At 40.4% G+C, this 27,330-nt stretch overlaps 1 protein-coding gene across 1 annotated transcript in view; it reads right to left on the reverse strand.

Moving 5' to 3' along the window:
• The window catches only part of LOC139724777 (metabotropic glutamate receptor 3-like), a 117,560-nt gene that overhangs the window by 38,922 nt on the left and 51,308 nt on the right, over positions 1-27,330 (reverse strand). The window contains exons 2-3 of the mRNA XM_071635893.1: positions 16,059-16,696; positions 363-539 (exon numbers count right to left, since the gene is read on the reverse strand). Coding sequence (XP_071491994.1) covers positions 363-539; positions 16,059-16,655 — 774 coding nt within the window. The 5' untranslated portion in view covers positions 16,656-16,696. The remainder of the gene's footprint in view (positions 1-362; positions 540-16,058; positions 16,697-27,330) is intronic.

The following is a 27,330-nucleotide window of genomic DNA, read 5'->3' on the forward strand; positions in this document are numbered from 1 at the left end:
ATAAAAAGATGTAAGTGAAATAATCATATGTCACTAATATTGATGAAATGTTTGTTTCATTGTTTATTTCATAGCAAAAAAAAAAGAAAAAAGAAAAGGGAAATGAACTCAGCTCACAGGTCGATATCATCTAGGTCCAACATTATCGACATGACAAACATTAATTTAGCTGTGAAAAAAGATTGAAATTGGAGCTTGAGCGCGCTCATAAACTACTTTCATCAGCTTGACTTACAATGGTCACGTCACACCATGCAGCTAAAGAAAAACGAAAAACAAAAACAAGGTCACCAAAACCCCTGGCCTCCGATATATCACAGTCTTCCATAATATCGATAAAATGAAGCAAAAGAATCACATACCTCGTCGTAGGTCTCAGTCGATGCTGGTATCGTTCTAGCTACCGCCAGGCATATATCGTGCTCGGCAGCTCGCGATCGGAACTCGGTCTGTGCACTCTTGCCGTACGTGTCGTCAGAGTTGATGAAAGACACGTACTTCCACTTGTACTTGAGTAGCAAATCAACCATCGCATTCACCTGGACCAAGGAAAACAAAGAATGACAAAAATATGGAAATTCGACCAGGATGTATAAATTGCGCCAACTGTCCTTTCTCGTTTGACGACGTGACGTTATGGAGAACACGATACCGATCTGTTTCACGCCACGAGTTGGTTTTTCTTCGCTGTATATATATCACGTCATGTATGTTGTCTATTCGTGTATTCCATTTGAATCTTTTATTTTACCCTTCGTATGTTTATCTTAAGCTATGATGTAATTAGATTGAAATGAATGGAGTGGAATCGATGTTGCACTATGTCGTTCTAGACGTTGGACACTTTGACAATAGGAGACGTGTTCTCAAGGCACTTAAAGCTGTAGAATGATTAACTGTATGAGGAAGAACAAAGTATATATCTTCCTTTTTAAAGCCGATATCGAGTAACACGTGCATAAAGTTAGGGCATGAATATCTAATTCACTTTAATTCAAATTCAGCTGCAAAACGTGATAAATGAACAGAGTCCAAATTAAAGAAAATGCATACGTTGAACTAGGAGAAAATCGTGGTAAGCGATGAAAATGGATGAGTGAGTTGGAAGTTTCTTGCTCAACGTGGTGAAAAGTCTCGAAAACTTTTTTTTTTTAAATGAGTCTTCCAAAGCTTGTTTTTTCCTAAAAGTCTAAGCTCACTGCTTAAGGGATGGTATAGCAGGCCTATTGGTCGTCACGTGGTCGGGGTGAGGATTCAGCTTTTAACTTTTCGCGAGATACTTAAAAACCACTTCATGAAATTTTATTGAGCATGCAATTTTCTAAGAGGTATTCAAAGTTTATGACGAAAATCGGTTTTGAAATAGCTGAGATATAAGAATAAAAGAAGTAAAACAAAACGATCCTAATAAACTTTGGGTCCCATCTTCATTAGGATCGCTTTATTTTGGATATTTCAGTCATTTAAAATACAATTTTCATGAAATAAACTTAGAAATCCTCTTAAAATTTTATGCTCTTTCATATTTCATGAGAGCTTTCTAATTATCTAAAAAAAATTATCGTTGAAAAACGTTGGAAACCTAAGCCCCAACTCAACCGAAGCTGTACCATCCCTTCTTAAAACAGTGCAAAAATTATATTTTTTATTTTGAATTTGGGTCCCTATGCAATTTGTGGATTATGCCCGCTCAAAGAATGATTATTCACAAAAGAAAGAGTACAGTGTATCTAAAAGGTAGTGTCATGGAATGATACAATATAGAATGAGTCTCAAAATTAGGGTCTGAATTATAGACTGTTAGCAAAGAGTTCCGGTCAGTCGTTCCACAAGAGCAGCAGTTTGCTCAGCAGTTGGCCACAGCAGTTTGCTTACAGTTTGGGTTTCTTGGAGAATGTGATGAAGTCCAACAATCCAAGGAACCGCTCATTCCAACACAGTTGTTGAATATATCACACTAGCAAGCGCAAGTTTGCAGTATGCACAGTTACATATCGCTGATAATGCTGTGTAACAGAATAAAGAACCCACATCACGTTAAACCGAGGATTTCTTTGTTCTTTTATTGCAACAACGTGTCCATCTGAAGAGATTGCATACGAATCCATCACAGCTTCAACAACTCTTGTATATTGGATTCAGGATGCAACTTACACCATCGACGTTTATCGTGCTATAACAACTTACTCACCATCAAGAGGCTGTGATTCCAGAACCATACCATGGCTGATGTAGAGAAGTTAAAGTTGATCAGGAGAAACACCAAAGGGGGATTGACACGCACCTTAAACTCAATCGACAGGCTATTAAAGGACACCTTTGGTGAGGTCGACACCTTAAAGGGGTACATAGCCAAGGCGGAAAGTCAATTCAAACAAGTTGAAAGCAAGCATGCGGAGCTGGTCGAAAATATAACAGATGAGGCGACATTCGAAGAAGAGGAGACCTGGATGGGAGAGTGTGAGAGTAGGTTTGTGGAGACCATTGTACGTGCGAGGAAGTCCATTGGGTCCGCAAGCTGTGGTGAGCCGCCTACCTCCCAGCCCGTGACGCCGTCAACTCCCCCTACTTCTACACCATCTGTTGTTCAAGATCCGGCACCGCAAGCCGAGGCTGCGTCATGGCAACCTCGATCTACAAGTCCAGAACCGATTGCTCCCTTAACTCCGCCCTCTCCGATGCATCGACATTCATCTTGCACACCTAAGATGCAGAAGATGAAATTCCCCACTTTCAACGGTGACATCAAGGACTACCAGCGTTTCCGTACCTTGTTTCAACATTGTGCTGCTGACCTCACAGAGATAGAGTGTTTCTACCAACTCACTCAAGCCATGATTAATGCTCGCGAACGAAACATGATAAAGGGTTGCATTAATGTGCAGAGGGCTTGGCAGGTACTTGATGAGAAGTACGGAGACCAAGACAGAGTTGTCGACAGTCTACTCCGTGACTTGGAAAACCTGAAGCCGTACGAAATCAAGGGAAAGATTAGTCTAAATGCCATGACTGGATTTGTTCAAACCTTGCAGGTATTTGAGATGCAGGCCGAAACAATCGGCCTCTCTGGAGAGCTGAATAGTAAAATCATGCTAAGTCAGATCAAGCAAAAGATGCCTGAGGGACATCGCATCGCTTACTACAGAGATGTCAGAGACGAGTACATCAGTGACTCCCTTGGAGGCTTGGTCAAGTGGCTTCATAGACAGCTCCTACTCCAAGAGAAGGCGAAGTCACCTTTCCCAGAGAAGACGAGTACCTGTGAGATGGGTCAAAACAGAGGAAGCAAGTCTTCAAATGCAGCAGCGTGGAATCCACCTAAACAGGTCCAATCTAAAGAGGGGAAGCGTTCCGGGGTTCCCAAGTGTCCTCTTCATGTCAACTCGAATACGCACTTCCTGAAAATGTGCATCAAGTTCAGGAACCTCAGTCTAAAGGAAAAGTATGACGTCATGAAAAAGAATGACATCTGCAGTAGATGTGGTCATGACAACTGCCCTGCAGGGAAATCCCCATACGACCACAAGCTGTGTCAGTTTGCGTCGCCATGCAAGGTTCAGAGTTGTGGAGATGATTCACACTTCTCTGCTATCTGCCCTGTTGTATATGGAGGGAAATATCAAGGCTCGTCATCTCCGCAGGATCTCAGTGTGCCACCTACACGTCCACACACCACTTCAGCGAGTGTGAAGACTGTCGCGAACAAGGACACAGGCGCACTACAGAGCGTCCTCCCCACTGTGATGGGATATCTGCGACACGGAAATAACCGTCAGCTGGTGCGGATTCTCTTAGATGGTGGGAGTCAGGCCACCCTGGTAAGAGAGGGCATCTTCTCCAAGACCGAGAAAGACATCTACCAGGATCACGATCTGAGTCTGGTTGGCGGTACCAGGATCAGACGAAAGCTTCGACTATTAGATTGTTTCATCGAAGACATCGGGGGAAACTTGTCGTACCCAGTTTCCGTCACAGAAATAGACAAGCCTTGTGGAGAAGCCCCTGTCGTGCAAGCAGAAGACCTCCAGCAGTATCCCCATCTAAGGGAAGTGGATATTCACGCCGCCTCGTCTGAAACTGTCGACATGTTGCTTGGCGTTGACAACACGCACTTGATGGTATGGGAGGAGTACATCCTTGGGGAAAAGCCTGACGAGCCAGTGGCGGCGAGATGCCCCTTGGGATGGTTTATCCAAGGAGGACGTTCAGGAGGCCCTACAGCTCTGCTTAATTACGTCAACGTATCGGCAATCGGTCCCCTAGAGGAGTTCCTCGGCCTGGAGACAGTAGCCTTGCAACCGAGACGATGTAAGTGCTCAACAGAGATCTTGAACAGAGGAGCAACCAAAACCATGGAGCAAAGTGTTTCTCAGCGTCAGGACGGCTCGTATGAAGTCAGATTGCCGTGGAAGAAGTCTCCTGACAGTTTGCCTGACAACTACAACTACGCCGTTAAGAGGTTGCATGGCTTAGAGAGCCAATTCAGAGATAGGCCTGAGGAGTGGGACGTATACTGCAAGCAGATGAGGGACTTGCAACACAGAGGTGTCTCACGTCGTGTCAGTGACACAGAAATTAGACAAGACAGAGAAGCTGGGCGAAAAATGTGGTTCTTGCCACATTTTGCGGTAAAGAAAGATTCGCCTACCACCCCAGTCAGGATCGTCTACGACGCAAAGGCAAGATTCCAAGGTCATTCTTTGAACGAGTACCTCGTGAAGGGTGAAGACCTTAATGCTGATCTGTTCAACGTGGCTCTGCGTTTCAGAGAGAACGAAGTAGGCGTCATCGCTGATATCAGAAAAATGTTTCAGGCAATCAAGATCAGCCCGGAAGATGCAAGGTTCCATCGGTACGTCTTTCGAGAAAACCCGAACCAACCCATTCAAGTCTATGAACTCACCACTGTGACATTCGGAGACAGGCCTTCTCCAACGGCAGCAATTGTCACACTCAGGCACGTCATAGATCGACACGCACCCGATGATGAGCAACTGAAGAAAGTTGTCACCGATCAGTTTTATATGGACGATCTGAGTGAATCGGTCACCAATGTCGAGGAAGCCGTCAATCTGAAAGCCAAGCTTGTAGAAACGCTTGCTAAGGGCAAGTTTGACATTCGCAAGTGGCAGTCGAACGTACAGGAAGTGTGCGACTCTGAGGAGGACACTCAGACCGCATCTGTGTTAGGAACAAAATGGAACCTCTCGACTGACACACTTATTGTAAAAGAAGTCAAGTCCATGGAAGATGCTCTCCTAACCAAACGCAAGTTGTTGGCTCACACGGCATCATACTATGATGTGTTTGGTATGCTTTCTGGATTGTTGATCCGGCCGAAGATTCTACTCCAGCAACTGTGGCAGTTAAATGTTGACTGGGACACGCCACTCAACGACAGACCTGAGCTCTGTCGAATCGTCAGTGAGATCAAGGTGGATTTTGAAGCAGCGTCTACCATAGAGATCCCACGATGTCTCATTCCTGAGACATTGCGAGGGAAAAGGCCATTGCCAGAGGTTTCTCTACACGGAGCCAGTGATGCGTCTGAAGATGCCATGGGCATCGGCGTCTGGTTGAGATGGTCAGAGACTGAACACACGGAAGTACAGTTGTCCTTCGTCGCTGCAAGAGCCCGACTCACTCCACTCAAACAAACGAGTATGCCAAGGAAGGAGCTTCAGGCCATTCTCCTCCTGTCAAGACTGATGGTTGCCCTGAAAGATGCCCTTCGTTTCACCATCTCCTATTCGAAGATGTGGACGGATAGTTTGACTGTAGTAAGGTGGCTGCGGGGACAGTCCAAGTCCTTTCGCTCGTTTGTCGCATACAGAGTGGGCGAAATCACCTCAGAGTTTGACCCTCACCAGGACATTGCCTACGTGCCGACCGATCAGAATGTCATTGACGTCGTCTCTAGAGGCACCACCGCGGAAGGAATGCTTGAGGTCATCAAGGGACCAACTTACCTGAAGCAACCACCTGAGTCCTGGCCAAAGACACCGCAGAACATCCAGGACGACATTTCGGATCCAGAGAGGAAGAAATTCCATGTACGAAATGCGAAGACGCTAACGCTGAAAGTCAATGCAGTGGCTCACACTACCGCAATCGTTGATCCGACCAGCTTCTCGAATTGGCAAAGGCTGAAGATGGTCACAGCTCGAGTGTTATCTGTGAGAGATGTTCCAAAGAAAGAGTGGTTCAAGAAGCTTACTCAGCAGATTTCGCAGTGGCCCTCTGCCAAACTCCTGAAGGAGGCCGAGTTGTACTGGATACGTCAAGCGCAGAAGGACATCAACTTTCAAGACGCCAACATAATGCGCCTCGATCCGTTCTTCGACGAAGGAGAAAAAGTGTACCGCGTTGGAGGTCGCATTCGCCATGCTCCGATATCATACGACACTCGTCACCCCTATCTCCTCCCAAGGGAAAGCCACATCAGTTTACTGATTGTCAGAGATGGACACTCCCTTGCTCTTCATGGAGGACAACTCAGGACTGCGGCGGAAGTGAGGAGAAGGTATTGGGTTGTCGGTGACACGAGACTCTCCAAACGCGTGGTGAAGGAATGCATCGTGTGCCGTAGGCATAGAGGGAGACCAGTCGAACAGAAAATGGCGGACCTCCCAGAGTGTCGTGTGAAGCCCTTCTCACCGCCATTTCAGACAACGCTCGTGGATTATCTCGGGCCGATAAACGTGAAGGTAAGCCGCAACATTACTGCCAAGGGTTACTGTGCTGTGTTCACATGTGCGGCTACCAGGGCTGTTCATCTCACTTGTGTCCAAGACCTTTCGACACAAGCTTTCCTGCAAGCCCTGGATCGCTTCATCAGCATCAGGGGTGCACCAGCCACCATCATCAGTGATAATGGGACCTGCTTCCGTGGTGCTTACAACACGATCAACACGCTCAACCTACGACTGGACCAGACAGAACTGAGGGAACACTGTAGTAGCTTCAAGGTGCAGTGGAAATTTGGGCCTCCTGGTGGACCTCACCATCAGGGCGCTGTTGAACGCATGGTGCAAGAGGTCAAGAAAGCCATGAAGCATCTCGTGAAAGCTGATCGTTTGCCCTTCCCTGAATGGGAAACAGTCTTCAGCCAGATTTCAGGGTTGATCAACAGTCGACCGATTACAGCTGTGTCATCTTCACCCCTCGATCATCCCCCTCTTGCTCCGAACCATTTCCTCATTGGGAGAGGAGATCTTCCGAGCCCTGATGTCCCCTGTGCGCAGTACAACGGAGACTTCAGGAAGCGGAGAGAGCTGTGCAACGCAATGGTCGACAAGTTCTGGGCACGTTGGATGGACTGCATACAAAAGCTCTCACCGCGCTCGAAAAACCAACGTGCAGCAGAGAACCTACAAGCGGGTGATGTTGTGCTCGTCATCGGAGAAGACAAGAGGCGCGGCGTTTGGCGAATGGCTGAAATCCTGCAGACCTTCCCTGGAGACGATGGGCTGGTTCGCGTCGTCGAGCTCCGTTACGCAGACAAGTCAGTCGCAAAGAGACCTGTGACCAAGCTGATTCTTCTCATGAAGAGGACAGAGAGAGTAGACCTTCAAGGTGTAACTGAAGGACTGAGTAAATAATCGCGTTTTTCTAAAGAAAGGATTCACTGTAGCCTTTGGTTTTTTTTTTCATCGTCAGCTCTGAACATTTTGGGCGACTAAGTTCTTGAATTTGGTTATCAACTCAAACAAGCAATTTCTTGCCCTAATGGAGATGGTGAAACTTAAATTTACTCTGCTTGGACTTTAGAAAGCATTCTATTTGAGTGTTCGTTTGTCAACTGGTTTGAATTTCACCTTTAGATCTATTTAGGTCTCGACTTTTGAGCGGTTATCTGTTCATTGTTGTGTAAATAATCGCATTATTGTACACGTTTTGAGTGTTTGTAAAGTGACTTCCGTCACGTTCAAGGGGGCAGGATGTCATGGAATGATACAATATAGAATGAGTCTCAAAATTAGGGTCTGAATTATAGACTGTTAGCAAAGAGTTCCGGTCAGTCGTTCCACAAGAGCAGCAGTTTGCTCAGCAGTTGGCCACAGCAGTTTGCTTACAGTTTGGGTTTCTTGGAGAATGTGATGAAGTCCAACAATCCAAGGAACCACTCATTCCAACACAGTTGTTGAATATATCACACTAGCAAGCGCAAGTTTGCAGTATGCACAGTTACATATCGCTGATAATGCTGTGTAACAGAATAAAGAACCCACATCACGTTAAACCGAGGATTTCTTTGTTCTTTTATTGCAACAACGTGTCCATCTGAAGAGATTGCATACGAATCCATCACAGGTAGTTTGCCACTAAACATGTCAGGGGTTATAGTTTTCGAATAGCAGTGGGAATATTTTTGACAATGGAAGCTGCCAAGATTGCTGTCACACAAGACGCTGACAGGAAAAGAGAGAAATTTCATAGCGGATAGATTTGTGTGTTGAGTCCTAACACTGATCTCTTTGTGACAGTTTTATTAATATTTTTATCTAACTGCCTAATCATATCAATCTATATTGATTATAATGTCTGTGTGTTCGTGTGTGAGTGTGTGTGTGTGTGTGTGTGCGCGTGTGTCTGTGTGTGTGTGTGTGGGCGCGCATGTGTGTTTTATACGGTAACGTTAGTGTTGCATGTAAAGACGTTTCCTGCTATTTAAAGACTTTGTAGAAATTAGTGGCTGGTGCAATAGACTACTGCTCTTTAATACGATAATATCTCCATTTTATTCACATAGGCGTTTTTATTTGCCTTTTGGAAGGAACGCGCATTGATTTATATGATTTTCAATAATGACTATCAGGACTTGTCCACTTTGCCTGTGTTGATGTCCAAAAGAAAAATCAATTTTCTTTCATTTCTGTGATTCAATTGCTGTGATACGTTGATTGGGATGTAACAGATGGATTCATGTGGATTTATCACCACCAAGGGAATTATTATAACAATACAATTTCTAATTCTTAATTCTGCTGCCACGGCAACCAATATAGCAAATATCACAACTGACCCATAATATTGACAACGTTATGTATAATTGCATCACGCCGCATTTGCTTCGACGGTTACAGAAAGAACCATATAATTCGAAATAAAAAAATACTAGTAATCCCACCATCGTGCCATTCTTGCTGCTTTCCAACCCGTTCCCGCCCGTTCATCTTGACACTCTTAACACACTCCATAAATGCACGGCGTCAATACATCTCTTTTTTTAATAGCGTCATAAGCATGATAAGCTGTCATAAATCCTGAAAGTGGTCGACAAATCATGATCCAGTCTCTAGCCATGCGTTTGACATTGTTTGACGCCGTTTTATGTTCAAGCGTGCCCCAGAAAAGGAGTTTGAAGACATGGCTCAGACACGGATTTTTGATTTGTAGCCAGAGGACTATACAAAGGCCTGCAGACGACACGCAATATATTCTAAGAGAGACATAAATGTGACATAGTGACAGAAAGAGGGTAAAACGCAATTATCATATCACCCACCCCATGTTCGCCATTGTAAGGTTAAAATTAGACCTGGCGGGAAAAGTCACTGTCAATCACTGGTTCTGCTGAAAGAGCTTAACATCTCTGGGTTTGCTTTTTGTTTTTGTTTTTTTGTCTTTTCTCGCTTTTCACTAGATAAAATCTCTTTTTCCATATATTTTAACGCCTTTTTGCGCGTTTTTAGCATGATTTTTTTTTCTAATCCTTTTATATTTGTCCATTTTTTTTTCATTCAATTTTTTTGACTATTCTTTTTAGTGTTTTCTCTACTGATTTCTCTCCTTGTTGTTTTCTTTTTCACCTTTGTCTTCAGTTTCCTCTTCTTTCTCTCGTTGTCATTTTCCGCCTCGTTTTTGTCTTAACCCCTTCTGTGCCAATCAGATAAATGTGCACAAATTTAGCATGTTATATATATCTGTGGACAAGAAATCATTGTGATGTGCAGAGGGTCAATGATGCCCTTTCCTTTCAGAATGTTCCTTACGAAATATTTAATCTCGTGGACATTCAGCAAGACAAATGTTTAGCACCGAGTAAAATATAACGAATTTATGGAGTTGACAATATGTTAGATGATTTACTTTTACATCTGAGCACTAACTTATGATAGATGCATCCTTATATATCAGAGATTAGAAACGTTTGATCGTTGACATGAACACGACATGAATATGCATACATGCAAATTCGTGTACTACATATGTAGTAATTCATGAATGGGTTCTCAAAAGCCCATGTGGTGAGAAGCTTCTAAAAAAAAAATCGCACACATGGAATTGGAGGAATAAATTTAGGTTTTGTCGTTTCCTGCTAGATGATTGATTATGATGTGACTTTGTCATCGCTGAATGTCACAAAAATGCGCGTGCGGTTGATACATAGTCAACATCTCCTCCTCGAGGTTGTAACATCCCAAGTAGAAAGTTCTGATTCAGACGGTATCTGGAAGCGCGAGGTATATTTCATGACCATAAACCATTTTTTTTCCATTATATTGTAAAATTCTTTCTTATATTTTTTCCTCTCGTAAATCCGACATCGCTTTAATAAGAAATACAAAAAAAAACCCACAAACAAACAAATCGACCCTATATACTTCCTTTAGTCGAGCGCGTAACATGAGCGCGGGTTCTTTCACTCCGTACAAGCAATTTTTCCTGCAATATGCCACACCGATCTGGGTATATCACATTAAGATATTGACTTTCCTCCGCTGTACGAATCACAGTTGTTTACGTGAGACCATTTTCCACAGCATGGACGATGGCCACGTAATATTTTGCTCCTTTCTTCACACATTTGTTGATATTTCGCAACATACCTTCGAGCGTATATTTACAAGCGCATGTCAGTAAAAAAATCATTTACAATATCTCATGAGCATATAGACAACTGAAATAGCCATATGTGAAATTGGGATACAAGCCATTATGTGTGATATGCACTGAGTATGACCTCGAATGCACTATACTAGATTATACGCATGACAAATGCATTATAAGGTAGGCTCACTTTGGCTTCAATGAAACCGGGGGCCGATGCGAAGGAGAGATGCAACGCTGTTAGTATGCATTTTGAGTACATACAGTCTAGGATGGCATCTGATTGTCTGAACGAGTATATTATTACTATTTTTGTGACAAAGTTGAAGTGTGTAATTATGCAACACTGTTCCACTTGCGTAGAATTCATGGCTTTCGCGCATGACTGTGCACTACTATGATTGAAATGCGTGCATCTGCATGCTGTACGTTGGAATGAACAAAATATAATTGTCCCCGAGCCTATTATGGATCTTGACGCGTGAAATACAAGAGGTCCATTACATCAAGAAAAAACAGTAAGATCCGACCGACTGTAAATTTTATTTAAAACAGCTATACGCAATGAAGCAAAACTATCAGATAATTTTACAAAACTGATTGACGACCAATTCCTATTGTGACGTAATCTACCTAAAAGGATGAAGGGGAGAGTAAGAAGGTGTGATGATTGGACAAACTCTCATTAGTTCCCTACTGGAAAGATCACAGTGTCCCACACAGTGTGGTCACAGAGTCGACTGTGTGAAAATGCTCGAATTTAACAGCGTGGAGATGATCTCACACTGTGGTTTGGTTTTCACAGAATGTTCATATGGTAAAGTTCGGTGTCACACTGTGAACTGATGATTAAACTGTTAAACGCTCGAATTTAACAGTGTGAGAGATTTCACACTGTGTTCAAAATATGTTCACATTTTGTTCACACTGTGTTTCTCACACTGTGGGACAGTCACACTGTGTTCTTTCCAGCAGGGTCCGCCTGTAAGATGAAATATACTTTCCATAATATGGCAAAAACAAACCCAAGAACAGGTATATTTGAACAGAGTGCTTACTGTCTGAATAATTTGATAAATCCTTCATAATGATTGACTGCCACAGATTTTTTTTGTCCATTTTTCGCTAATTGAACAATGTGAAATACATCGCTGCTAATGAAATCACGCCTGAATGGTCACAATTACTGCAGTAATTCATAGCTTGTGTGTGTGTGTGTGTGTGTGTGTGTGTGTGTGTTCCACGAATAACAGCTTCGGTAAAAATCTGCAACCCTGATGGATCAGTCTTGTCCACTACGCCAGTTACAAGTTAATCATTTCAGACCGACCGAAATGCAAGACGCTCAAATTCACTAACTTCCTGTGTGTTCGATTTTTGTCCAGTCGCACAAAAAACAATTATGTCAATAAACCATGTTTATAGCGTGGTGTATTTACTTTGCACCGTCAAGAGCACTCGAAATCTGAGAGAGCCCAAGTACACAGCGTAATCGACACCAAACACTAAGTATAGTATCGTATCGACTTCTACGGGTTCAAGTCACTTTTAGGTCTTTTCGCGAATGAGGATTCCGGCCAACGTCTCCTCTTTCTCATAAATGTCTTTGTACCAATGTGAGGATAAAAAAAAAATAGTGTGCGGGATCACATTATAATCACATACAAAGCCCCCATTTCATGACTTTCAAACGTTGTTATCACTACTAAAGGCATTTAGCAAAATTGATAACCATGTTTACATTAATTTCCATTCTCACGCCCACCATTTCCATTGCCATCCTCATTCAATTTGTACTATGCGTAGGTGTATAATGAAAAAAAAAATGCTTTCTTCATTTTGTGACTCATTATCACATGAATTTTGCTAATTTACGTTTTTGCAATTTTTACAAATATGTTCTGCTTATACATAGTATAGATTTTTTTCTGTTTATTTGATGGACATGGAAATGAATTTGAACTTAGAACTTTGAGTTAAAAAAAAAATGTATTTGACCCATATCAGAACAGTAATGATTTAAATGAACATGACACTGTTTTCTTGTGGTTTTGGTGTGTGTGTGTGTGTGTGTGTGTGTGTTTGAGGGGGTTGCGTGTTTGTTTTTTTTTGGTGTTTTTTTTTTTTTTTACTGGATTAGGCTGATTATCAACTCTAATGCTTACGCTGTATATATATATATATATATATATATATATATATTATTTTTATAACAATGATACTCAAATAACTCAAACCAAAATGATAATTTAAACAGTCTGAATGTTTAATGTTAATTATGCTTAAATCGTGTTACCAGCAAATGTGGGGTAATGATAGTAGCACCCCCCCCCCCCTCCCCGGAGGATAGAGCAGTAGCAAAACTGTAGAGGCTATCACGGGTTAAAGATGCCTTGATAATCATTATGGTATTCATCAGTAATAATGATATGTGCTATAAGCATCATGACAACCAATGATCAGCTGTACAGAACCAGTTCCAGAACCTTGTCATTCTATACCACAAAGTCTCTGTCAGCAATTCATTTAAATTCTGAAATCTTAAAGGTCCAGTTTACCTTTGGGAGCAGTGATTTTAAAAATGTTCAAGATATCACATTTGATGCATATGAGTAGGTCTGTTGTACCACAAAACATCCTACATATAAAATTTTCGCAATAAAGCTAGAATATACACTGCAAAAAGTCCGGTGTTAGATAGTGAACACCGAGCTGGTGTTAAATTTTCGGTGCTCATTTATGGTGTTAAATTAACACCTCCGGGTGTCATTTTCAAATATAAAACTGTTTTTTGAAGAGTTTCTTAGTAACTGCACTTCTTGTTGATTTTTAATTCAAACAAGACGATCAAGAATTTTACATTAAAATACTAGATTTTTGAAAAAATGTGAAAATAAATTTACACCAAAGTAACACCAGCTAGTGTGGTCTCTTATTGAAGCGGGACGGGTGTTGAACCATTGATATTAACACCAACAAATATCAAATCAACACCATGTGGTGTCATTTTTTAATTAACACCAGTACAGTGTCAAAATAACACCAGGTACAGTGTCAAATTAACACCACGAAGTGTCAAATTAACACCACGAAGTGTCAGGTGAACACTTTTCAACACCATCACAGTGCATTTTCTACACCTGTGGGTGTGGTCCTCTATTGAAGTTTGATCGGTGTTAGATTTAACACCCATGGTGTTAAATCTAACACCGATGTTTTTACAGTGTGAAGAGGCTATCTCGGGTTAAAGATGCCTTGATAATCATTATGGTATTCATCAATAATAATGATATGTGCTATAAGCACCAAATGAGAACCAATGATCAGCTGGACAGAACCAGTTGCAGAACCTTGTCATCTATACCACAAATTCTCTGTCAGCAATTCATTTAAATTTTGAAATCTTTAAGGTCCTGCTTACCTTTGGGAGCAGTGACTTAAAAAAAAAATGTTCAAGATATCACATTTGATGCATATGAGTAGGTCTGTTGTATACCACAAAACATCCTACATATAAAATTTTCGCAATAAAGCTAAAATGTAAGGAGATATCAGTATTTTTCTCAATAAACTGTAACTGTAGACGGTTTAGTCTGGAAACATTTTTATTATCACTATTGTTCACATTCTGTATATTCAACAATACTTACCATCGATTTTACTGATTCAATTTTTTACAGTGGTTGTTTTTATCCCTAGCTCACATTTTAGAACTATTTTAAAGCACTAATGCTTGGTTTTTGTTTCACCTGCAAATGGTAAAGTATGCCTTTAACGTGGGGTCCTTGGGGCGAATCAGAAATATCTTGTAGGGTATAGCAACATGCAAGAGTTCAAATTTCTCATTCTTTATGTCCGGATGGATTTATCATGGTGACATTGAGATAAAAGCTATAGATAGTTAACTCACTATCAATTAACTGTCTCTCTCTCTCTCCCTCCCTCTCTCTCTCTCTCTACACACACACACACACACACACACACACACACACATGTCTATAATTTATATATTATGTGTGTGTTTGTGTATGATATATTTTGTATGTTCATTTAATATGTATAGGCCTACATATATTATTCTTATTTACAAATATACGCGTGTGTACATTAAACAAACCAATTGATTTCTTGCTTCATGTGGGAATATTGACATACCATCAGCGCCTGGTTATAGAGGCGTTAGTCACATACACAAATATGCTAAAGTTAATGAAGTAAATATGCCTAACATCTCGCAGCTTAACATCACACCATTTGCATTACGTGTAGTCTGCGTCCGTATGATCTTCAACTATGTATAAACAGCTGTGTGAAGCAGCGGTCGAGGCACTATTTTCTTCGCCCACCTCACTAGCGGCATTACAACTGTCAACGTCCCGTTAATATGCATTTTATACTGACAGGCGAGATCGGGGCTGAACCTACGATGGTCAGTCCCATTGTGATGCATCGTTGATTGATTCTTTTTCCCCCTTTCTTCCTTTGCATTGACGGTTCGGTGTATTGTTATAACGTGGTGCCTCAAATGAATACACAGGGTAAAAATAAATCATTTACCACTCGTTAAGCACGTCAAAAAATGAGTGTGACATGCATGTGACACTCACGGGTTATAGCCTTGATGAGATGGCCTTCACTACACTCACTTCTAACGCCTGCTGTCCTCTGTCATTTATATTGATTAGACATGATGATATCCAGACCGGGAAATGCTGCTACGCGAACATATGTTACCGAGAATTTCATCAAACCTCAAAGTAAAGGTACATGTTTACATGCCCTGACGTTTCGAGATTCGAAGCATTAATTAGGAACATCCAGAGCTTATAGAATATTTATTTTTTTCACTGTCTTGTTTGTATTCATTAAATGTCCGTCGACCGCATCAAAAGAAAAAAAAAAGCCAGAGGCTTTCAGTTCTATGCATAACAACAACATTACCCACAGGCAAATTTTACAGTGTGTTTCTATCAAAGCATATTCTGGAATCTTAATAACAATAATGCAGTAATAAATTTACACTGAACACAATGGAGATCGGGCGGAGAGAAATAAGGGTATGATATCTTGTTGATTTATGTTTTATTATGTATTGTGATGTAAGTTATGTATTTAATTTCTGTAAAATATGAGTATGATTCTGTTGGAAATGGACAAAATGAATGCATGAATGAAAGAAGGAATGAATGAATGAATGATGGTTGAACATGATCGAAAAGTCTCACCTGGAAGCGATCTGGAGGAACTGTCCTCAAGAAGTACGGGTATCTGTCGGCGTTGCTCAGCTCGTCACTGGTAGACAGGTAGCTCACCTGTGGGATGGAATACAGTCCGAACAGGATGGCGGCTTGCAAACTCGACGCGCTCCGCTGCGCGCCGACCACGCCCATGATGGGTGGCAAGGGATCCGACGAGTTGAGCGCGCACTGCGACACTTGACGCTGAGAAGGGATCATCTTCAGCGACTGGCGCAGCGCAGGCGCGCTGTACGAGCACGTGTCGTAGATCTCGTACCCCAGCGTGATGTTGGGCAGGATGGTTTTATTTGCATTCACGCGTCGGATCATGTAAGCCATGGCCTCTACGCGCTTGAGCGCGTCGAGCGAGCGTAGCTCGCCGCAATCTTGGACGTTCTCTTGGTACAAGTGCATCGGGAAGAGGCCGCCGAGGTTGATGTCGCCCCACTCCGTGTAGCTGATATCCGTGGCGTGGGGAAGCCCGGCGGCGTGGACAGGCGACATCGCCGACATCAGAAAACAGGCCACGATGGGGAGCATGATGACGAACACCTTGCCGATGTCAAGATCGTGGATGGTAGTCATGATGGCAGATGGCCTCAGACCAATCAGTCACTGGAGAGCCACTGCAAAGATATCCAATATATTACAAAATATATTACTCAAAATTTTACATTCAAATACACACACCACACATACAATGTATGTTATATTATATACCCGTACTGGTTCATAATTATTTATTAATATCTATCATTACAAAGAGATGGTGCACTAAATGTAAAGAATCAAATGCATTTATAACTTAGAGTGGCATAGTGCATTGACTCCCGTGCGTATTTGCAGCAGCCACATGCACAGTGTAGGGTTTGTTTGTTTGTTTGTTTTTTTCGATCAACGCACAAAAGTAATCGTATCCTAACAGGTCTACTTGAATTTTTTATTACAGGTTGTCTACCCTTACTTTTCTGAAGTAGAATTCACTTGGAAGTAACTTGGGGATACATGTTTTGTCGTTCCATTCAACTCCTTGACTTGATGTCTACCATCAAATTGAATTAATGACACTTAAAAGGAAAAAAAAACGAATTAAACACTGAGAACGTGATGGCTCAGACTTCACTTCACATCCCATCCCCCCCCCCCACACACACACACACACTCACATACATGTACACTGCATGTATACGAGCCATCTTGAGATTCCCACGTTGTGACCAAAACTGTACTCTAAAGTGCTATCTTCTTTTCAAAATTTTACACAGGAAGGCTGAGACAGAAAGAGAGAAAAAAAGATAGGAAGAGAGTAGGGAGAGAGCAAAAGACATCACTGGACCGATGGATATCCGAAAGTCATTGTCCGCTTGGGCGTAACATTCAGACGCTTTACACCTGTTGGTTAACTTCACACGACTTGCGAATCGAAATGGTGTATGATGTGATTTAGCTCATTGCGGTGATCGAAGAACCCTCGCAAGACGTCGGGGGAAAAAATCGCGAAGAACTCTCTTGGCAATTCGCCACAAAATGACAAAATTGCTGTTGTTGTTATTATTTCATGCTGCGTGACCACAACCACGTGATCAGTAGAAGTGTCCGCAAGTAGCGTCCTAAGAACCGCGCTGGTCACGTCACGTGAGCTAATGACTTCATAGGTTCTAGCAATGACGTCACGAACTCACTCGATTAGATAGAGGGGTGAATCTTACCATTACATGCTAAAATTATGATCTGTGCCCCACAGAAAGAATATAACATCCTCGGTCGAAGGTAGATAATATAAAAAATGCGAGAGGAAAACTTATACATAATTTATAGTCAATCTCAATCATGGTATAAATTCAGCCCGAATTGGCACAATAATGATTCCATCGGCGCTAACTGATTAGCAAACCATCTCATATACGATATATGCAGAAAATATCATCATTTATCAGTGTAGGTCCTTACTGGGTGGAAAATGAAATCGCCGATGGTACTAGTAGCTGAATAATATATTACCATGACAACCAAGTTGTAATTCGGCCAAGGTTGCAATAAAACACTTTGTCATGTCATGGACTCCATTTCGAAAGATTGGGATTCTACAGGGGTTTGAGTACATAAATGGACACCATTCAGCTGTCCATGAAACGGATGACGGAAACGCACACACACACACACACACACACACACACACACACACACACATTCACACACACATACGCATTCACATCACACACACAAACGCACACACTCATAACAGCCACACAAACACAGAAGCAAATATACACTTATAGGCTACATGTATTTTTATCGGAAATGATGCATATATCACGCAGATCATTTGGTCCAACTATATATGCCCGACGTCAAAGACGCTATACGAGGAGTATAGTTGCCAAATTGCTCGTTTAAAAGCAGGGAGGAGAGACCCGTTTAAAGGCATTATTCACTATTTGCAGATGAAACAACAAACCGGCTTTAGTGCTTCAAATAGTTCTAAAATGTGAGTTAGGGATAGAAAAAACCAATTTAAAAATGTTCATCAATATAATCAATGTTAAGTATAATTGTTTAAAAATATACAAAATGTGAACATTAGTTACGATAAAATTGTTTCTATGGAGTCAAAAGGAACCTGAGCTTTCGATCTAAGCAGAATCTTCTTCAGAGGCAAGATTCTGCTAGGATCGAAAGCTCAGGCCCCTTTTAACTCCATTGTGATACTCCATTGGCTCGCCACTATTGGGTAAGCAGTTTTCAGCAGCTTATTTTGCTAAGATTGTTTCTAGAATAAACCGTCTGCAGTTATGGCTTATTGAGAAAAATAGTGACATCTCCTTATATAGGCTTTATTTCAAAATGTTCATATGTTAGGATGTTTTGTGATACAAGTGACCTACACACATTCATCAAATGTGATAACTCGAACTTTTTTTACATCATTGCTTCCAATGGTAAACAATACCTTTGAAATTAAAAGCGCAAAATAACCACAGTCTCTTCTCGTTGTAGAGAGGCCATGCTCAAGGGTCAAATCATACGATTAGACTTAAATCCAAAATTAGGCATAATATTGTGACTAAGATTGTTTTTAATAACCAGAAAGCTTTACCAACGATTGCCAGACGTAGTAACCACAGATGCCGATACATGCTTATGATGATGTTCTCCTGTATTTCTGTTATATTTAGAGTTGTTTAATTTGTCTTTTGAACGGGAGGTACTTGGCGATTATTAAGTTTGCATATCACTATGCATATAAGGTATACACTTGCCCGTGTTCATGTTGTAATACTCTGTAAATAATGTCGTACACTTTAATTAATCACTGACCTCTTTAAAGGGGATGGCTAGTAACCGATCAGTGGGAATCAGTGGGAATGCTGAGGGATGATTGTTCCAATCCTTGTGGGATTTATTTAAGAGTACATTATATATCTACTGTTGTGTGAAAATTATTTGCTTCAGAACGGGCTCATATTCAAGTAATGTGCAGATTAATGCCCCGTCACTGACCAGGGACGCTTACCTAAAAACATCAAACTGCACATTACTTGAATATGAGACCATTCTGAAGCAAATAATTTTCACACAAGAATAGATATATAGTGTACTCTTAAATGAATCCCACAAGGATTGGAACAATCATCCTCCAGCTTTCCCACTGATTCCCACTGATCAGTTACTAGCCATCCCCTTTAAACTGTTAGATTCAAACAATTCAATTATTCAATGTATACAATTATTTTGTTCCATTGACTCTGTGTTACAATTATGCATGAAAAAGAAATGCAGAATTATAATCAATCAATCAAATCCATCCATCAATCAATCAATCAATCCATCAATCGTTCAATCAATCGTTCAATCAATCCATCCATCCATCGATCAATCAATCAATCAGCCAATCAATCAATCAATCAGTCAATCAATCAGTCAATCAATCAATCAATCAGTCAATCAATCAATCAATCAATCAGTCAATCAATCAATCAAATCCATCCATCCATCAATTAATCAATTAATCAATCAATCAATCTGTCAGTCAATCAATCAATCAATCAATGAAAGTGAATGCAGGTATTCAAGTGCATCTGAGAGGAACAGATTCATAGAGCTGCCTTTTTCTGCGTCCGTCCTCCGGGGAAAAACATATTGTCTGGTTTTAATATAGATGCATTGATGTAGATTGGTCTAATGTCAAAGCACTGTGCGAAAGGTGTGGGCTGTGTTGGTACCAAGCAAACTAACCATGTACTAGTAATATCTCAGCTAACCGAGTATATTCCGTGAAGAACTGGACAAAAAGAAAAAAGACCTAAAACGCAGTACAATTTCTGTGAAATTTGGATTAAAAAAAAAAACAAAGATTGAGTATGCCTTTGTGTGGCCATCATCACTGGATCAACAATGTTTTCATTATCATTACCTCAGGTATTATATCACAGTAAAACCTTTCTTAGCGGCCACCTGTCTGCAGTGGCCACCTGCAGTGGCCACCTGCCGTATACGACCAGTAAAAACAATTCCCTCCGAGAGAAAAAGCATGTTAAAGAACATGTCTATAGCAGCCACCTGTCTATAATGGCCACTTTTTGGTCTCCCTGGGTGGCCGCTATGGACAGGTAATTGATTGTACTATCATCATTATCATTTTTGTTTCAATTACATTTATCTCCAATGAATACTCTTCTTAGTATCTTCTTTGTTTGTTCTCCCATTGGGCTCGATTTTTCTTTACTTTATAATATCGTCCTCCCTTTAGCAGTAGCATTTCATTCATTTTAGAATAAGAGTCAATCCTTTCGATATAATTGTAATTGACTGCTTGACATTGACTCAATGCCTTTCTCAACATTGAGGCGTCTAAATATCACATAGGGAGATTTCTTTTCGAAAACAGCATCAAACGGCAGGTGTGCATTTTAAATACCTGAGAATGTCAGCTTGGATTCAACTCGCGATCTTTTCCATGCCCCTCCTCATCGTAGAAAGTTGGTTTTTTTTTCGGTTACTCGGGCAGAACGATTCCAAATGCCACGTCTCATCTGGTATACTGTATTATCATGCGTGATAGACACTTGACGTATAGAGTTCGTATCGGAAAGTACATTAGTCTGTCGTCCATCAACGTTTCCTTTATCACTTCACTGATTGCACCGGTATAGTCAATCAAAGACGAAAGAGGACACGCGCAAATCAGCGTGTCAGAGAGGCGCATATAATATCCAGCAGATCTTTAGTGAAATCAGTAAATCAAACGTCTCTCGCTGATGTACTTACTCTTGCAATGTGACTGCAAAATGTGTATAAATGAATGGCCATCTCGTAGAAGATGATTACGAGACTACTTTATGTCGTCATGTTGAATTCGAGAGAATTGAAGAGAAACAAATATCAACGACAACAACGGAGGTGCTTTGAAGATTTGAAAATTATTGATTGCGAAGCTGGCTGTGAGAAAAATTATATCCGATGTCTTATTCGAGCGTGTTTGTAGCTTTAAAAGTTCCTTTCACCATTGATGCCTACTCGGTGTCACGGATGTCACATCACCATCACATCGCCAGCTATTAGCGATGTTTTGCACCGAAAGTTCAAGCATCCGTTGTTCAGCTAGTTTAGAGCGGGCAAAAAAAGAGCAAAAGACAAACAAATAAAACAGGAGACTAGTATGACAATATGACAATAAGACTCGCCTGTGACCTTTAACTGCTCTATTATCCATTCTTGAGACTAATACGAACACCAGGAAACACTACTTCAAAATTGTATCATTCAAAAAAGCAGACAAACAAGTAAACCTACGTTAAGAATAACCCTGGCCTTGGTTATAAACCTAAATATTGTCCTTCTACCTAAGATCGACGTATGTGTCTATATTCAGTGGTCTATACACCCATTTCTGCCCTTGACACCTGAGTTACTCCCCCCCCCCTGCACAAAAAACAAAACAAAAAATGTTTGCGCATTACACTCGAGAGCTCTTAAGTGTACGAAGATTCCTTTCACGAACTCATCTCTTGATAGGATCTCTTAATATGATTAAGAAGACTGTCTCTGCGAGAAAAGAACCGGACGAGTCTGTTCTTGAGTTCACGTTTACTTTCCGATTGTAAAGCCGGGATTTGTTTGCCAATGATGGACGGAAGAATGGAGCTTGCGGGAGTGCGATCTCAATGCAAAATTAGCAACGTCAACACGGCGTTGGCTAACAGCAGTACGCCTTTGTACTGGAGACTGGCTATCAATGGGATATGAACGTGCCTGAAACACTTAATAGTATGAGATGGTTGAGCGGAGTAGTACAGGTATTAATGGGAGAAAGGACATTTCCATTGCATATCAATAATGTCCGTGATGCGAATGCGTGGGTAGATGCGACTTCGATACATTGCTAAAGAAATGGGCTGTTCCTTGTTTGACGAATGTTTCTCTTTCGAGTTTCTTTGTATGAATATGCGTGGATATTTATTTTGTGTTAGTCAATAACGGCAGACCTATGAACAATATCAATTACTTCTAAAATCCATAAAGCAACACTAATTGTCCGCGTCAACTTTAATCTAAAAAAAGATACACCCAATACACCTTTTACCAGCTCCAACATATCTATTTTCAATTCTCTGACGCATTCATCTTTTCATAATGAATGTGGAGAATAAACACGCTGCACAAATGATTGCCTTCGTAAGGTATTACGGAAAATCTTTGGAGATAAAGCTTAAAACGTGATACCCAATCTCTTTTTTTTTTACCCGAGAGTTTCATTGTGCAAGATTTTTCCTTTTCTTACTTTTTATATCGGGTTTATGCTTTTCTGAATGACAAAACAGCTTTCATAGCTTCGATATCGCACTGAATGCCTCAAGCGTTCGTTTCATTTGCCTTTCTCACCATTCATCACACCGAGGCTTTTGTTTGATTCTCTTATCTTTGGCGGGAATCGGGCGAGATGCTTCCCAAAGTATCAATGATGTTTATCAACACAACATGCAGAAGGATTTGAATGACTGAAATCGATCCTGAGCACCAAGTGTATCTTCTCCCACTTTGTATACCTCTCCGCTTATTGGATGTGCGGGTCGTCAAGGAAAGCAGGAGATTTTAACAGGATTTGTGCGAAATTGATGGTTGGGGGTAAACTGAAGTACTGAAGGATTTGGATTCTCATTTGGGAAATTATGAAGGCGAATATAGAAAGTACGTTAGTCTCAGAAATCTTGTGATCTATAAAGACAAGTCAAGACGATGTGTAGCATCATTTCTAAAAGAACAACATACAATAAGACAAAAAATAATTCCCTGACTTTACTTGAGAGGCTGAACTCCCTTCTTCTTCTTCTTCTTCTTCTTCTTCTTCTTCTTCTTCTTCTTCTTTCTCTCTCTTTCTCTCTCTCTAATTCTCATTCCACGAGCATCATGTTGGACCCCCTTTTTGTTTTCATTGTTATGTTATTTATTATCGGTTGCGAAACAATCAAGCCTTGTGCTTATTCCTGGCAATCGTTCTGTATGCAAATTATGATGTAACTCATGTTATTATATTCCAGATATATTGTATAATAATTGATGAAAATGATGATAATTATAGAAAATATTCATACTTCTGTTATTTTGTACAATGTTAATGAAATTGAAGAAATTTGATGTATTTGAAAAAAAATGGCATACAGAGAATAAATCAAATCAAATCAAATCAAATCAAACTTTAATCGGGCACTAGAGATTATAAGATTCATCCTTGATTTCGATATGGGAGCAAATCGTATCTGTTGCTACTGTTGGACTTTTATGGCGAAGAGAATAAGCAGCCTCAAAACACTCTTACGATTGTGACGATCAGATTTTGAGTTTGATTAGCCGTGGGTATTTATAACATTTATTCCATCGTTATTCTATAGACTACTCACAGATAATTTGTGCAGAAGACATGATAGCTTTGCAATCTAATTTGGATGTCAATATCAACGTGTTTGTCTCACGTTAGAGTTCGTAGATTTGATATCGCTTTTATCCGCATCAATGTAAAGGAAAACATATCATCACCTCTGCTTACGTCAGTTGTATACGTCCAAATACATCTACTTCAATACTGTCTTTTTCACTCAATTGTTTCTTTGCTATCTCTTCCTTACTTTCTTAGCTTTACGTCTCTGGTTATTTTCTTCTTTTTTTGTATATACCATTATAATGTATTTTTATATCGGTACGTTATCGTTTACGTATTTGTTATTGAGGTTCATTGTCTACAAATACATGTTATCCCTGCTCGTTATAATACATTCACCACACCGTAACTCGTCTTTTAGATCTATTTGGTTCTTGATGGCATTCAAGCGACTTGAATTCAAATGAATTGAATTGAATTTACTTAGCGTCTCCATTGATACGTATACGTCAAGTGCGCTTCCTTTCGTGATCTCCGCATATCTTATTTTTTCAATGTTCGTCACGATTGATTCAATGACGGGATTTTTTCACATTTTCCAGAAATGTTTTCCTATGTAAATGTTCATATACCACATGTAAACAGAGAGAAATCATATGACAGTGTTTCTGGGGTATCACTCCATTCCCATAAATAGTCTCTTTATACAGTCTGCCTTTATCTCGACGGATGTTCCCAATAGGTTTCCACCTGTGCAAGTTTTGATAACTTCTTGAAGACTCCTCATTGTACAGTACTCACGTCACGGCACCTGTTATGGCGACACGTGCCAATCACAAGAGAATGACTTGGTGGAAAGACTCTAGTCTGAGTGTCAGCATGTAGAAGTAATACAGTGGATAAGTTTATGACGTTTGTTTTGTTTTGTTTGTTTGTTTGTTTGTTTGTTGGTCCGTATGTTGTTGTTGTTGTTGTTTGTTTTTTTGTTTTTGATCAGGTAGCGTTGGGGATCCCATGGAGGGTGAAGGATGGCCCGGCTCATAATTGGATAATCTCCGTATAACACGAATTTTACACAGTTTCATTACTGATATCTATTTCACAGTCCACGCACCGCCGAAGAATCTCGACCAGAGTCGACCGTTACCACTGAGCGTACGCTCCGATACATATATTCGCTGACGGATGCTATTCGGGATTTTTTTTTTAGTGTACCCTGGTTGGCAGCAAATGGAGATTTATTAAATCCTGCCATCCACCCGTGAATCCCCACACTATACCCGGTCTTTAGATTACCATGAAGAGTACGTGAGGGACCCGCACATTAAATGCAAGCACGGCTTTTAAGTGGGTCCCTCCATTTCTTTTGATGAACATTTACGTCCTAAACTTCATTTTCATTGTTACGTGGGGGACCCGCACATTATTAGTACTGTTTTTTTCAGTGGGTTCCTCCATTTTTGTTTTTTCGCTGAATATGCAATGTCCTAAACTTAACTTTCATTTCATGGCAAGAACATAGGCAAAATGTTCACATTTACCAATTGATTTCAGTGTTTCGAAATTTGATTTACATCTTGTTATTTTGTGTTCTGTTGAAATATAAAATATACTTCGATCGAATTTTCAAATCGAATACAAATTATGTCTTGTGAATAATAGGACGTATTCAGGCACGTACTGACAGGGGAATCATGTTTTCTTAAATGCCTTCAAACCATTCTCCCACTCCCCCTTTCGGGAGTGATTGACGAATCAAAATTTAGTTCACAGCACTTAAAAGATATAGTATACAAGTGTGTCTGTGTGTTGTGTGTGTGTGTGTTTAAGTAAATTTCATACCCGTTGTCCTGCATTACGTTTTTTCTTAATTATCAGGTTTCTTAGATTTGTATAATTCTTCCCATTCCGTGTCAAAAAGTAAAAACACTTTTTCCATTTCTTTAAAACTCTTTTTTTTAATTTTTTAATATGAAAGTTCTCGGACTATACTTTTGGATTTATTCTGCATAAACTGAAACATTCGGCAGTTGTCCCAGTCATTCTTACTTTTGTAAGTGTGTATGTGTGTGTGTACATGGTATGGTACATGATAGTGATTTTATGACGCGAAGGATAAAATGTCTTTATTTCAACAGAGAAGACTCTTTCTCTACTCTGTAACCAATGCTACAGAGGACTACAGAACCCGTCGACCAGGTAGACAATGACACGTATTAAAGTCTTTGACCAGTCACGTGATTATTAAAGCTGAGTCGATCACGTGAGATCACGTGCTATAGAGACCAATCCTATGGCGTGATCCATCCTCACGTTGCTCACTATAAGCTGACAAATGGAAGGTTTTTATGTTCTACATTAATCTCTTTGCAATCTAAATTCTATCAAAAGCAACGTGAACTTTGCTATCGCAGTCCTAATTTCATGTAATAGCCAATGGAAAGCTTATCTGTAATTGATTTTGAACTTGGGACTCTTTATCTTATCAAAATTAATAAACTCGATCGCCACTATTGACTTGCACTGTGCACACAGCTCAAATTGACATGACAATTAATATGGGGTTTGGCAAAGAAGAATCTGTTCACGTAGTAGGCTAATGTAATGATTTTAACAGGGAGGGAAATGGTGTAGGATATACTACATGAAAGAAGGCAGTGCGTGACGTACTGCTTGGCTTTAGATAACTTCTCTATTCCCTAATACCTGGAATAAAGCGACATGAAACATCATTGTCACTCTGAATAATATTATGTTCAGTCTTCAAAGCAAACAAGCCCATAAACATGATAAATAAAGAAACATTCCAGAAGTTCTGACTTCGAAATTTCAAGCGATTTGCAAAGTACTTACACAAACACATACACACACACACGCACACACACACACACACACACACACACACACACACACATATATATATATATATATATATATATATGCATATATATATATATATATGGCTGCTTCCCTTCAGCTTCTCATATGTTATATATTCCATATATCCGTCTGTAATCTGTGCTTTGCCATGATTGTTTATCATTGTCATTCCTTGATTTTTTTTTATGCTGAACAAATAAATTCAATTCAATTCAATTCACTATATATATCATAATATCAGGGCTCGACATTCGTGGTGCCAGGTGGCTTGGGGTAATTGGAAATTAATGTCGGGCCACCAAAATTTCCATAAAGTTTTGGCGGTCCGAATGGCGTACTCAAATTGAAAATGAAATCGTATATCTCTTTAGTTAGGGCCACTACGTTTCTTTTAAGAGCCACGAAAATGGGTGCCAAAATCACATATTTTGAGGAGTACGATTTTCACTCCACGTTTTCGGGTAAAACAACATAACTCGGATGAGCTCGCCATGCATTATACTC

Source organism: Diadema antillarum, unplaced genomic scaffold, assembly GCF_040938485.1.
Source record: "Diadema antillarum isolate AM-2024a unplaced genomic scaffold, OU_Dant_1.0 scf00000015, whole genome shotgun sequence".
NCBI lineage: Eukaryota > Metazoa > Echinodermata > Echinoidea > Diadematoida > Diadematidae > Diadema > Diadema antillarum.